This window comes from Megachile rotundata, chromosome 8, assembly GCF_050947335.1.
Source record: "Megachile rotundata isolate GNS110a chromosome 8, iyMegRotu1, whole genome shotgun sequence".
NCBI classification, from domain to species: Eukaryota; Metazoa; Arthropoda; class Insecta; order Hymenoptera; family Megachilidae; genus Megachile; species Megachile rotundata.
Genome location: NC_134990.1, coordinates 4130299 through 4145529, shown reverse-complemented (window position 1 = coordinate 4145529; position 15231 = coordinate 4130299). Strand labels below are relative to the sequence as shown.

Here is a 15231-nt window from a genome sequence, read left to right as displayed (position 1 = left end):
ATTCCCTTATCGCAAGGATTTAAAAATGTAGAAATTGGAATTTGTTACGGATAGAACTAGTCGAACGAGGCGTTTCAGAGCATAAAACGAGAATTTAAAGGAATATTGACGATTCAACGAAATTAGCGGGGTTTTCGGGGGCGACTGGTCGAAAGCAGCAAACATGGCGAGTCCCATGCCTCGAAGCCCTACGTGCACGGGGAAACCGGTGGCCGTATTCGTCGAGCATCATGAGTGTTTCGGCGTGAAAAACAGCATCGTAGCACCAGGGGTAACCAATCCACCCGGGAGTGGTGGAGCTCACCAAAACACCGAGGGCCATTCCGCTCGAGAGAGGTGAGAACCCAGACGGGGGCGAGCTTGCTTGCCCCGCGCTCCGGCTGGCTGTCTGCGGGATCGGTCGCACTCGAAGACGATAAATAATTAATTTTTCTAAGAAATGTACACGTGCGTGGCGCACGTGGCAAATGGCACGTGGCACGTGGCACAAGCTTTGAAATTCCAAGTAAAACGTTGTTGGGTGATGGAGTTGAGCAGGAGCTGATCAACGTCTTTTGATTGGATTTGGAGGGCAATCCGGTGAAGATTTTCAATAAACGAATTTTGATACTATTTTAGCTCGATAGATTGTCACTTCATTTTAACAAACACTTAACGAATAAGACGAACAATTAATTGAAAAAGTACAAAGATAATAAAGATGGTTATTTCGAAAAATTGGTGTGGTTTGGTGATACGGTTCGTTAACGACTGACTAAAAATTGGTTGACAAAACTCTTGAAAATTTTGCGGTGGATAAAGCGCATGCCCGAACGCTCGATAGTTAATATTTTTGTCGGGTGAGTGCGCTGACGCTAGCTTATTTGCGGTGCGGTCTAGCGCGTTCGAACGATTCCGAACAAACGTAAATTAATAAATATCTAATCTACCGCGGAATGTCGGCGAACCCTGGTGCGCACTTCGGCAGAAAAGAAAGACATTCCTCGGCGACGTCTCCTAACGCGTAATTTTTCAGAAAAGCGTACAAAGGTGCGGACCGCTCCGTTTGATGGCGGATACCGGCAAGTGCCGGCGCGATATCGGTATTGGCGCGCGACGCGGCGTGGCGATGCAGGGATTCCATAGCGGATGCAAACGCATACGCGTAAAATGACATGCCACGCTCAATTTCAAATAATGATAATTTCAACAGTGGCACGAGGGAGGAAACAGTTTTTATATAATTATAAAGAAGAGAATCTACTGAAAACATTCCAATTTGTTACATATCATTCAAAAGTGGTACTATATTTTCTCAATTTTTTCATTTTCGACATCAGTGGACATTTAGGAATCAATGTGTACTTCATGAAATGTCACTGAATTTCTCGGTTCGGTCGTAGAAGGATGGCCGTGAAACCAAGGTCGACGGAGGGCACGTGGCAGATTTCGGTTGCTAGGAGACGTCGTAGAGGAGTGAAACATATAAAATGAGCGAGGACCCTGGGGCCCGCACTTCATTTTATATTTTGCCATTGCGCGTTTCACCTCGTATTTTGTCATTGCGGACTTCACTTCATATTTTGTCATTGTGCAAAGTTTTTCATTGCTTGAACAAACCTTTCGTTACTTGACTGTAATACATCTATTGATACCGTAAATTGTCAAATTGTTTTCGTCTATCACTCGCTACAGGACTTAATTATAATACGTTTTTTATACGATAACCGAAATAAATTAGTGCGTTTTTCACCGTCGAGAAATTGAATTTGTTCTAATACAGAATTAAAAATATTAAGCGCTACCTACTTTTTATTAATTAATATATTTAAAAATTTAGTACTAAAAATTTTCAGAATTGTAATTGATTAATTGAACCTATTTTCAGAAGCTACTATGTCGTCCAAACTATGCTCTTGAAAACTAAAACTTAATTTTAATACCTTGCATGTCGCCACTTGAAGCGCTGATGTCACTCTTCTACATGTAGATCTTGTATGTCTTTTATCATTGGACGCAAGAAAAATATCGAGTTTACATTGTTGCAAAAGTTCAGATGAAATAGTAAACGATTAGGTGGATGCTGTGTGACTGAAGCAGAGATTCACGCAATCTGTTGTCTCTTTCAGGTTGATTTTGAGCGGTGAGCACACTCTCTGTTTAGGATCGAGCTCAGGGATACTCTTATTATTATATGTTATATATTTGTATGTTTTTATTTTTATACTACATTATGAGATAATGTTATTAGTTTTCTTGTAACTTTTGGTGTGAGTGTTTCTTTATCGTAATGTAGAAAGTTTATATGATAACAGCATGATTGTATGAATTATTTGAAATGTCATACATATTTCTTTCCAATACATATAAATCTTTATAAACTTATTTAATATATTTCATTCTATTTCTACATATTCCATTTACTTTTGCCTTTAATAAAATAAATTTTAAAGTAAATATAAATTTGTACGTAAACTATGTACGCACATACTGTTCCGAGTTGTTCGGAATATTATTAACGTAATATTTATGGGTGTTTTGTCAAACCTAGGAGCGCTTCACTCTTGCAATTTCAAACGGATCTTTAAGACCACATGGACATCTCCACAGCTTGACGTTCTTAACAATTGACAATAGCCTTCTAACAGACCAGAAAAGCACGTTTTCCTAACACCAATATATCTTTTCTTAAAGAAGTTTATTTCCATGGTCCTAAAACTGTGCACCCCTGCGGTGTACAATGTTTACGAAAATCCTTGCGTAATCGGCGGGCCATGGCACTCGGGCTCGGTCATTCAGCAGTCTCGCAGTGCGTCCGAGTACTCAGTTCTTTTGAAGGACCCAAATCACTTAACTGTTTGGGTCACCTTATTAACGACACGTTATTTACAACCCTGGAGTGAAGGCTAAAAATCTTACAATCTCATTCGCTGAACCATCTCACCAATCACTATTTTTTACAAATAACAATCTGTCCTGATTGGTCCTTTTGGTAACGCCTTCACGTCTTGAACTTCCTCCTTTGTTTTCTTTTCTGGCTGTTTAGAGGCGACTAGTCAGTCTTAAAACTACCGTCGTTGAAATATACTTAACGAATCACAGTAACTATCAACTACAAACACACACAACAATCATTACAACTAGTGGGATGATGATCTACATCCTTCATTGACCTGGGCACACCAGTGTGGAGGACTCTGAGCCACTCTATAAATTCTACTCTATAATACTAACTCTACATATAATTCCACTACCGTAACAAGTTGTGGAAACGCCATGGGTCGATGAAGATTTAGAACCTTCGAAAACAGCTATAAATAATTAATATTTTACCTATCGCGCGAACACATACTGATAATGTTCTTATGTGCGTATCTCACTAATATTGTGAATACGTGTTAGTTGTGACATTAGCGCTCCAATTGGTTTCCCGGGGATACTATCTTGAGCTACAAGGCTAAATACGGTAGTTTACTAAGCCTAACGTTACATTAATACGCGAAGTGTACAGGGTGTTCGGCTACAGATGGACATAATTGCAGGAAATGGTAGCTAAGGTGATAACGCTGCAGTGCTGTTAATCATCAGACACATTATAATACAGATTACTAAAAATAAGATACTTACCCTTTTATTTCATCGTTTAATCTGTTAGTGTATATTATTATCTCAACATTAAATGCCACAAAAAATTTCTCTCCTTTACTTTTCTTGTATATCATTAATTTAACTGAATTTGCAACCTCGGTCATATAAGACCACCGTGTCGGTCCACGTATCAATGAAGAACATCGACCAAAAAGAACGCGTGTAATACATAGACTCAACTGTGGAAGTGTTGGCTGAGCACCAATAGTTACTTTTGATTGCAAGCAAATAAATCTGCGCTGCATCGATAAAGTAGTACGCATCCATATATGTACAGCTACCACATTTATTCATAGTGACAATATGAAATTTATTGTCATTAATGAACTTAAATTATCAGCGAAACTAATTCTATCTGTCGAAATAGAGTAAAAATCAAAAATAGAAATTTCATACTATGTTTACGACTACAACATTGACACATAACCAATACTCTCATGGCTAAATTCGCTATGAGCTCTTGTTGGTTAGTTTTTTCATTAATAACTTAAAAACTAAGCTTAACGAAAATTTTGGTCAAGAAAAAACTTGTGTTTAATTATTTAATTCAATAATAACAATTCTTTATTCATTATTCAATGTTACAGTGATCACAATAAGCGTATTCCTTTGCATTTTATCATTAATTTTATTGTTAATATAATTGAACAGATTTCAAGAACTTCCACAACTCAATTCAAACAAATTACAATTGATATATCTCACTTGTAATACAAAAAATATATATTTTTACTGTTGAGTTTACTGATTATCACGTTGTTAATTTTTATAATTATTTAAAAGTTAAAAAAGTAATAAAATAATTTAGATTTACTTTAAAACATTATAAAAATGTGCTTAAAATTAAAAGTTCCTGAAGTTAAACTTTATACTTCAATTTGTATTAAACACTCTATTACTTGTAAGAATAAATATAGTATGTTCTATTTTTCGGTTAAATCTTTCTAAAGCACCCATGGTGGTTTTTTACTTTAACAGAACACGATAGAATGGACTCTTCACTTGCTCGATTTTCGCACAATGTTTCTTATATAGAAAACGGAGAGGAAGGAATTCAAGAGATAACACTACTCGCTATTAGGATTTGACTTTATTCTTATAATCACGTGTCATACAATAACACGCATGTTTAAAGTCCTGATAGACTGAATCCTGGCAATATTTTTCCAATAATTCTAAGAATTAAACTCACTATATTGGCAACGATAGTAATGGGTATCTGTAATGAATAAACAAAACAATTTACAAATTGCTATAAGTTTCAAGGTATGTACAATACGCTAATCTTGGTTCATGAAACTCTTGATTGTGTGTAATTTCCTTTTACGCGATTCATGGTAACATCAAATATGTCATGAAACTCATTTTATTTCATTTCATTTTTAACATGTTTGATGATTTTTGCTCCCGGCCGCGTGAAGCGTATGCGCTTGTTGTTGATACCAACAATTTCGTTTGCAACATAGTTTTATAACATTTGTGATAGAATAAAAGTTATTACTATCTAGACCAAAACGTAACGTTTTAAATGCACTATACAACTAAAAATCAAATGTTCCAATAAATTATTAAAAGATCATTCAGGTTGTAAAACTATAAGACATTTATCGGTACAATGAGACTACATCGTTGTTACAATATTAAATTTTTCTAGTTTATTTTTAATACGCGGCATTCTTTACTTACATAATTATGTGACCACCAACTATCTGATGGGCGTATCACATTTATACCTGGACGTCAATACAAGATTTTATAAAATGATTCATGAAAATGTTATTTTACAACGAGAACATGAACCAGTTCAAATGGAAAGTTCATGGAGAAGCGTGTACGCTCAACGTGGCAGAAAATCGTGTTAACTGTGTAAACTGAGATCACATAAACCGAAACCGTGTATAAAAAGTAACACGTAAACGAGAATTCGTTCATGCTGCGAAAATAAGAAACTGGGGCATGAGGAGTACCTCACAAAGCAAAGAACTAACGTACGAAATATTTTAATACCGCATATTTGTAGAATGGGGACAATTTTACAGAGATTCTTGTGATAGGAGCAAACTCTTATTTTGAAAGGCACAGGGATAAATCCATCTTATTTAGTTGGTTCGCAAAGTGTTTTGAAAGTTATAACAGAGTTATTACGCGTTATGAATACCCTTTCCTCACATGTATTATTTATACATGCGCATATCTTACTTTATCGGAGTTCAGTTCCGAAAAGCGCAAACCTCCGATCGCACTGAAATTATAACCAAAGCTTACCCTCGATTAGAAAAGAAGTCCTTAAAAGGATTTTAGACGACAAAGCCTTCTTTGCTTCCCAGCGTCCTCCAAAGTTTTTCACAGTTCTTACCAAATATATCCAAAAATATTGATCTTAGAGAAAAAGATTTTGAACAAAAAATGAAGGTTATTAAAAGCTGTATGAAGAAAGTAATATGATATTTTAACGTACGGCTATTATTTTGACTGTTATGACCTAAAATAACTAGATAGAGGTCAAAATGACTTCTGCCAGGGCACTTTTATTAGCGGGATGGTTGCAGGAGAGGGCATAATCCCTTTTGCACGCTCACGTGTATGCGTATCTGTTTTCCATACTACACATTTTCTATATCTACTTTTTACACAATTTTTCCGCGATATATAATTAAAGCTTTTAAAATTTTTATAAAAAAAATACTTTTTTTTTAATAATTTTCAAAATAATTTACATAAAAAATGTATACAACACTTTTTGCAGACTTTTTTAACAGCTTCTTTTTTTGTTAAAAACTTTTTTCCTCTAATATCAATATTTTTTGGAGATATTTAATAAAATCTTTCGAAAGGAGGCTTTGAGAGGAGCTAGGGGAAACGAGGCTTTGTCGTTAAAAATTCGTGTAAGGACTTTCTTCTCTAATCAAGGATAAGCTTTGATTAAAATTTCATCACGATCAGGCGTTTACGCTTTTCAAAACTCTACCCTTTTATCGTTTAGGTCCAGATAAATTGACGTTTTCAAAGTATCATAATTGTTTTCAAATCTGATTCAGTAACTATTTCAAGTATGTTTGATAAAAGAATACTTACGCTCACAAATCTTATTACAACGTTGTAAATGGTGGAAATTATTGGGATAGAGTTCAAAATTGAACTCAACGGATTAATTTGTTTGAGGAATCTTTGGATGTTTGACATTACTGATTCCATGGGAGTTTCACCCGATATGATCTGTGCGACAGATGAAGTTATATCTGAAAGGTCTCCTGGAAGCTCCCTTAGAACAGTTGGCAAATTGCCTGGTAATCCTGCTATTACTGGAAACAAAAATATAATATATTGAAAAAAGAAAATAATTAAAATGCTCGAATAGTAAACGTTCATAAAAAGAAAATCATCTTCGATTTTGAAATATTTTGTCATGTTCATTGTCCTAAATCATTTTTTCCTATATATACAATAGACAATCACATTTAACTATTGCAATATTTTCAGAAAATGTTAATTTAAAGGTACATAATTTTTCGACAGAATTTACAAGTAACACGATGTTATATAGATACAAACGAAAAATTAGAAATCAATGATTACAGGTAAAAAGAGAAGTTATTAAATGTTGTTTAAGAATCAGTAACCTAGTGTGCATTGACTTAACGAAATAAAAACGAATATACAAAATAATATATTATAAATTAAATGAAAAAACATAGTTACGTATACACATACTCTACCAATTGTAAGTCATTTTTTGTGTTGAAAAGAATTACTTCTGCCATAGTCATAAGAAATATTAACAGAAATGTAAGAATAGTAAATAAGAACAGTAGATTTGCTATATGATCTGTGAAACTCGAAATTAAAAATAAAATAGGAAAATAAATAAACAAATGATTAAATATAATTATACATACACATTAATTCCTTATCTCGATAAAAATCAACACAGATTTCAAGAGAAGTATCTTAACAAATTTTGTAATTTAAAATAATTTATGAAAGAACTTATGAATTGGTCATTCGACCTGTTTGGCAATTTCAGTGTTAAAATATGCAGAATACGCTTCAGGATAATGGTTTTGACAAGATATTTCAAGGATTCCTTTTTTAAGCACTTACCACTAAAATTTATATTTATTCTGAACACATATACTTGATATTGTACGTTAGTACTCTTATTGTTAGTAACGCTTGAATTTACTAATATCGAAATTTTGAGTATCACCGGCTTCATAAAATGTATATTCGAATATTGGATACCAGTTTAATTTTTTGAGTATTCGAGTACAAGTTTAACTTAAACCCGACTATTACAGTACTAACTTAATTTTAATTGTTTAACATAAAGATCTTTTAAAAGTATGTTCGTATTTTGTTCAAGAACGAAACAGTTTTATGAGCAATGAGTAAATATGGCTTTATATTGTTATCAAGCAATTTGAACTATTATTATTAATTTTAATATGTAGTTTTTCCTTCGGCGTATTTTGACACTTTTTTGCCTACAGTTGTGTACAGGACCATTTCTCCCGCAGTTTAAAAATAAATGCATCATCAAAGAGAGATAATTTGAATTAAGGGAAAAATTAATGTAAAAAAATCAAAGATTGCATGTGAGACTATATTAATCAAGAGAGATGATTAAGTACTGTTCATGGTAGAGTGTTATATAGACAAAATACTGTGACTTGTTACTTATGATAATTGAATATTACTAAATATTACTGAATTACTAAATATGTTTACTGAGCGGAATGGTAAAAATGGCTTTATAAAATATGTACCGAATCGGAATTGCATCTGATTCTAAGCTATAGAGGAAGATACATTCTTCTACATCAACATTTTAAAACATTTTAAAAAGTATATTCCAATATTACAATAAAGTCTGTAGATTTAATATTATATTTTGTTATTAACTATACAATACTATATAAGCAATGAATAAAGTGTGTAGTATTTAATAACCCCACTACTTTTCACATTTTTTTCTGTCCATCATTTTCACCCATTCTTTTCAAAACTGCATAATATGAAATATAAAAGACAAAACTTGTCAAAAATAAGTGGCTTGAGTTTCTAAAATAGCAGATAAACCACTCAAGAGTTACTTGCAGTAAATTTGTTATTTTACTTACATAATTTTGTTCAAAATAAAACAGCTTAACTCTTAATGAGTTAAACTTGTCTTCTTTCTACAGACTTCATGCGAGAACAGTTCTACATTTGGATCTTCAAAAAATGGAGGATCCAAATTTATGTACTCCTATATTTATAGTAATAAGAGCTACAAATGTACGTATTAAGAACTTTCTGCTCTGCTATATAATAAAGTACTTATTACCTACTGTTAAAAATGATACTTACGACTTTGCAGTGAAAAGGAATCATTGCTATTCTCAGCCTCAGAATTTCGTTTTGGCCTCTCTGATAATATCACAAAGAATTTTATTAATTTTCTTGCTATTAGTTATTTGATCCTTGAACGACGGAATCGAATCTTTGCTGATTCAATGATATGTGTCACAACTCAACTTTTAATTTCTGTGTTAAGTGTATCAATGATGTTCAATTCAAATTAAACTTTATAATCTGCTAATTACATATGTTTCGAAAGCAGTTTTATAATTCGACATTAAATGATTGTAGAATGATGGCTTAATCATTAAATGAGATATTCTAAAAACGTCATTAATTTTTGAGTGTTCAATTTTTCAAGAGAAACTTTGGAATGTATAATTAAATACCAAATAGTAGAAATGCTTCTTACAAAGAAGCTACTTATTATTTTATCTTGAGAAAAAATTATGAATAATCTTTGAAAGATGTTTTAACATATTTCGCAGCTGATTTCAGTAAATTTAAACGTTGAATGTGAAAAAATTTCAAGAATGAGAAAGAATTGAAAAAATGACGGTTTTTAGAGAGAAATTCCAAACTTTTTTCGATGTTTGTATAAAGAGCTAAAATTTTAGCTGAACTTTTGAGGTATAACATTTTAAGGAAAAAAATAGTAAAAATACTGAGATTTTAGAGAAGGTATTTATTTAGATTTGCAGGACATAATGTGACTGAAATTGAAGCTAAATTGGCTTAGTTTGTTTCATAGTGTAGTGACACCGTTAAAGATTAAAATATAATTAACTGTAAATATAACAATGTAATACGTCATGGATTTCTTAATGTTCTTTTTATTTTCGCCGACACAGAAAATTGTACGAAAAGAAAGTTGTTAAATTTAGTATGACGAATATAATGATTTGCAATTTTTTCCAAAAGTCAGTTTTAAAGATCATCCAAATTTTTTGCATATTAATATATGTCTTTCTGATGCAATACTGTAGTAAATATCAATACAAATCCAATGCTTCATAGCACCATAACCTTGAAATTAAAAATTCTGTACTTCTTGTACACGATGTTTATTTAAGAACAAATATTCGAAGTAATTACCAATAGCTTTAGGGACTTTTGAGGTAAAAACCTATTTATTTTGTTAATGCGTTTGCAAATATTAGAAATTAGGAGTATCATAAAAAATTTGGTCGCATAAAATGGTACCGTTCCCAAAACTACCTTCAAACTAATAAAACTTTGTATATTTGTCGGAGAACAAACATGTCAAGAACACGGTGGTATAAAGCGTTGAACTCGACTTGATGTTTACGACAATATTATATTTTGAAACTCATGTTTATCTGCGAAAAATATCGGTAACCTTGGAAATCGTAAATGGAAGCAGCCTTGCGGAAAAATCACGAATTATCGATTACTTAGATGCGTCATTCTAAACCGAACAACATTATCTTGATACAATTTTCAATGGTAAAAATAACGAATATATTAACCAGTTAAGTGCGTTTGACGACTATATCCGTCATGAAGATGTGGCAGAATTTTGTGTCATAACGACTGTATTCGTCATACTGTAAAATTTTGTTACAATTTGATATTTAAATTGTAATTTTAGCGAAAACTAAATTATATTCGTAAATTGTAATATGTTTAAAATGTTTAGAGGTCAACATGAAATGAAATAAACAAATAAAAAGTGTAAATGATTTGAGATGGATTCATAAATTCTTGAAAACTAACTCATCATCGCTGGATTATCGCGACACACACTGGTGCGCGCTTTGCAAAAAGATCGTCATAGTTAACTGGTTAAGGAAACCATGACAAACAATACACTTTGAATCACCATACCATTATATTTTTATTTCCGAAATTTCATACGGTTACTTTGAATATTATACGGTTGTGATTTGTTAGGAAAAAATTGAACACTCGATACCGTTGTATAATTCGTTTCACAGGTATGGGTCGTGACTGATCCGGCTCCACCGTTCAAGAATAAAGTCAACTGTTATTACCTTCTACTTCTGATCTAGGTTTGGCCAATGTCCCAACCAACAAACACGATAGCAAAAATATTGAGAGCTTCATGTTGACCATTTTGTAGTCTTTCTCGGCGCCTTAGTTAACAAAAATTTCCAAAAATGGAAATCTTCCAACTTTGCCTTTAGCTGGTGTTCTACTCGCACTATTTATCGTTGCACGTTCGTATTTATATACTTATCGGCGAACTTATGTTAAAATGCTCGGTCATTAATAGTAAATACTTAATGATATCGTTAAGTGACCGAGCATTAGCAATATTCAAAACTTGTCCTTGGCTTTCGTTAGATGTCTACGTTGATATTTCATTTTCATATATATTGTTACTGAACTGGTACTTGTTAATTATTCACCCTTAAATTATAATTTTTTAAAACTTAAAGAATTGTCGAATTACGTGCTAAAAAGAAAAACACTCATAAAAAGTAATTAAAAGAATTATTCATTTTATTTTGTGCACACTTTTTATGCATAAAATTGCTTCTTTTGGAAAATAACCGTAACGCATGTTAGAATTCGAAATTTTTATATGAAATAGTTGGGCTACAAAAGCCAATTAAAGGTTGCATTCGTTTAATTTTTTTTAAAACACTTTATATTCGTCGTTAAGGAAATACTATATTTTGTCAATTTATTTGTAAAAACCTTTAAAAACCACATACAAGTTCTTTGAAGAATTTTATAATAATGTACAGAGTGTTTACTAATTTATCCAGTGTTTTATGCGTAGACGGAAATGAATTTAAAAAAGTGGAGAAGGAAAGAGTTTAAGTTGTAAATAGTTTAGAGGAAAATATAGTTAATATAAAATAAGTACGCACTAAGAGTGAATAACTATATATACTAAAGAACAGATTAGGATGAACGCGAAAGTACGTTGACTCAGAGTATTATTAGAAAAAAATAATTTTTACCGCTAAATATAAATTATATGCTAAATACACGTGACAGATGACTATGGAGCAAATCAAATACAAAAAGAAATTTGATACCAATCATTAGGCGTGGTCTTAATTCTAAATTTACGGACAGTTAATGATGAATTATATTTAAATTGAAACTAAATTATAAAAATAGAGGAATAATATAAAACATATAAATTAGTTTATACAGTGATTCTGAATGATGGTTAATTTTGACAAAAGCTTCTTGATAATTTTTGTAGTTTAAAATAGCAAGTATGAGATCCGCTATTTTGACGGGTTTTGTAAACTTAACATTAAATTTTCTCTGTAAACACGTATTGTTTTTCTATAAGGTCCATAGTGCATTTTCCTATGGTTTAGTTATACAAGTATGTATACAAGTATGTATGTAAGTGGTTGAGAACTCTCATTACGAGAAGTATAAAAACAAAAAATCTCGTATTTCAAAGGGGCGGCGGCTCTAAACAATTCTAATCGCGTAACGAATATTACATAAGTAAATACAAATTATTATAAAATTTTCAATTATATCAATAGATAAAAATTTAATAAAAATATTGTAAACACGAATTTAAAGAAAAGTTGAGAGTTATAGAACAGTTAGAACTACGGTTTGCATAATAGTGGAAAAGAGTTTCATCAGACTTTGACAAAAAATTAATAAAATCTTTGTTGAAGCAAGGCATAATTATATTTCACGCATTTAAATACTGTCACACTTAAATGTTAAATTCAGTTAGTACAGGTCAAATATAACAAGAAATCAGTTAATTTGTAAGTACAGGAACAGCTACGAGTTCCATTTTTACTATATTATTGCAATATTTCGTTCCAGTGTTATACAATTATAAATTACAGCAAATATTACCGTATTTTGGATGCAGTACCTTTACTTAAAATATTATGTATAATACAATAACATTTTTTTGCAAAAACCGGAAATTTAATATTTCCTTTAATAATTTTATTATGTTCTGAGGATATAATGTAAAAATATTGTCGATTTATGAGGAAGAACTAAAATTTATGCAAAATCTACAGCCTTGATCTTTCCTTATATTCTTATGGCGTATGTAACATCCACGTAAAAACTTATCTATACATGCATTGGGCACTATATGAGTATGAATACTTATGAAATTGACTGTACAATAATTTGTCGTCATAGTTCTGCTGATTAAGAGGTACTGTTACGTACCAAGAAGTAGATAACGTTCAACGTCAGTATCGGTAACGACAAAAAGAGACAATTAGTTGAATCAGAATTATGGAATGCGGCGCAAATAGATAACAGAAGTTACAACATTATTCATTGTAGAACAGGAAAGACACTTGACAACTTCATTTACTTTAAGCACTTCATCGAAGAAATTACTATGTACTTTTATTATTTCGTACTAATAGGAACATCATTCGTTCCTGCAGACCAGAAACTATGTGCTAGGACCATACCCTGTCGTCTTGGGAGTAGTGTGTGTATTAGATACATTTGGTTAAATAGTGTGAGGAAGTAACTTGAATACCTTGTATGTGAAAATTTAGGAATTTTGATGTTTCGAAGTTTAAAAAATTGAGAATTTCGACGTTTGTAAGTTTGGAATTCTGAAGTTAGAGAATTAAGGAATTTGGGAACTCAGCAATCTAAGAATTTTGGCATTTGTAAATTTTCTAATTTAGAAATGTGGAAATTTAAGAGTTGACCATTCAGAAATTTGAAAATTTGGAAATCTGGTGGTCTAAAAACTTAATAATTTGTAGAATTCAAAATTTTCGAATTTGGAATTTGGGAAATTCAAAATTTAGAAATTTAGAAACTAGGCAATTTAAAAATTTAAATATTTGAGAATATGGTTATCGAAGGAGGAACAAAAATTACACGAATACAATGCACAATTAATAATAATTGAAATCTCTAATTAATAAAACTCTTTGCCCATACACATATTGCAATTTATAAATACAATTGTAACAAATTAAAAATTCAAAAATTTGTGAATTTTTCAAATTAAATATTTAAAATTTATAAATGTTTGAGTTTGGGAATTTGGAGGAAATTTGAACAATTGGAAATTTAAAAGTATGGGAATTTATATATTTAAGTATTTGGATATTCAGATGTTTAAGAATTTTAATACTTGAAGTTTTGAAAATTTAGAAGTTTAGTAAATTGAAGATTTGCATAGGCTGTGAGCGGATAACCACATGAAATGTGCTTTTGAATCAATTTGGTTTCTTGTTTCTTCTTCGTGGGTTGTTATTTGTAATAATAATAAATTCCATCAAACATTTACAGCGAAATATGTACTCATATTTACTAGGACAAAATCATTTTAAATTTAAAGGAAAGTATTTTCCAAATATTATTACAAATAATGTCAAAGCTATCATTTTGTATAAGTAATTTTATGAAATAAAGACTTATAATTTATTCGTGATTTACATTATGCAAGAAGTGTGAAAAATAATAATAAAAATATTTAAGATTATCTTCTGCTTCAAAGACAATCTATATTTTTCTTAAAATTTCTTATATACGCAGCTATAAAATATAATTCAAAATGTGTGATAAACGTCGATATTCGTATTAATAAACGGTAATTAGTTTTTGAAATTACACGCTCCTCCCTGATTGTTATTACCTTGAAATATGTTATCGGGGGCATCATTCTAAATAACTTTGCCCTGCACATGTTATCGCCAGTCGGTCTTAGTTTCCGAAATATTCGCTAAAACATTTCCAACATTACATATCCTATTTTGAATAGAATATACATCAATTTCAATGACCTTGAAGTGCGCTTTACGTTCGGTACATTGAACAATTTTGTCTGCACATATAACCATCGTTGATTTTAAAAATACAAATACTTTTAAAAACAGTTTCAAAAATACTAATATAATAAATAAATTAAAACTATTAAAAATAATAATAATTTTGAAAAATGTTCAATACGCAATTTGTTGATTATACATCTGTACCCACTAATGCGTACCTATTACTTGTGTAACTCGGTCCATGACTACCAAATTATGTATTTATACAAATTGCATGTTTCTTTTCAAAAACATTAAAACTGTGAAGAATGTAATATCATTTATTTACAATGCTATAATATTAAATTATATAGCAATTTACTATATACCAATTACTATAATATACTACACACCTAGATTCATTCCCACGTATGTAATACACATTCATTTTATCATAATTTGATTTCGTTTAACAACGAATAAACTTTGGAATATTTACGATACAGTCACATTAACTGATCGTTAAAATCCTTCAGTAAACGAA

General features: G+C 31.1%; 1 protein-coding gene across 1 annotated transcript; it reads right to left on the bottom strand.

Annotated features, from left to right (window-relative positions):
• Nucleotides 1-4701: 4701 nt before the first annotated feature.
• LOC100881358 (uncharacterized) lies at nucleotides 4702-11164 on the bottom strand. The gene is made up of 4 exons (XM_003704650.3): nucleotides 10983-11164; nucleotides 8977-9036; nucleotides 6703-6929; nucleotides 4702-4846 (listed from the first exon to the last, which is right to left on the bottom strand). Exons 1-4 carry the CDS (start codon nucleotides 11062-11064, stop codon nucleotides 4757-4759), a joined length of 459 nt encoding a protein of 152 aa, XP_003704698.2. The 5' UTR covers nucleotides 11065-11164; the 3' UTR covers nucleotides 4702-4756.
• Between the last annotated feature and the right edge of the window lie 4067 nt (nucleotides 11165-15231).

Coding starts and splice junctions, on each gene's coding strand:
- LOC100881358 (XM_003704650.3), bottom strand. CDS start 11,064: ATGGTCAACATGAAGCTCTCAATATTTTTGCTATCGTGTTTGTTGGTT. Junction 9,037..10,982: donor ACCTAGATCAGAAGTAGAAG/GTAATAACAGTT, acceptor TGATATTATCAG/AGAGGCCAAAACGAAATTCT. Junction 6,930..8,976: donor TTCCTTTTCACTGCAAAGTC/GTAAGTATCATT, acceptor TTTTGTTTCCAG/TAATAGCAGGATTACCAGGC.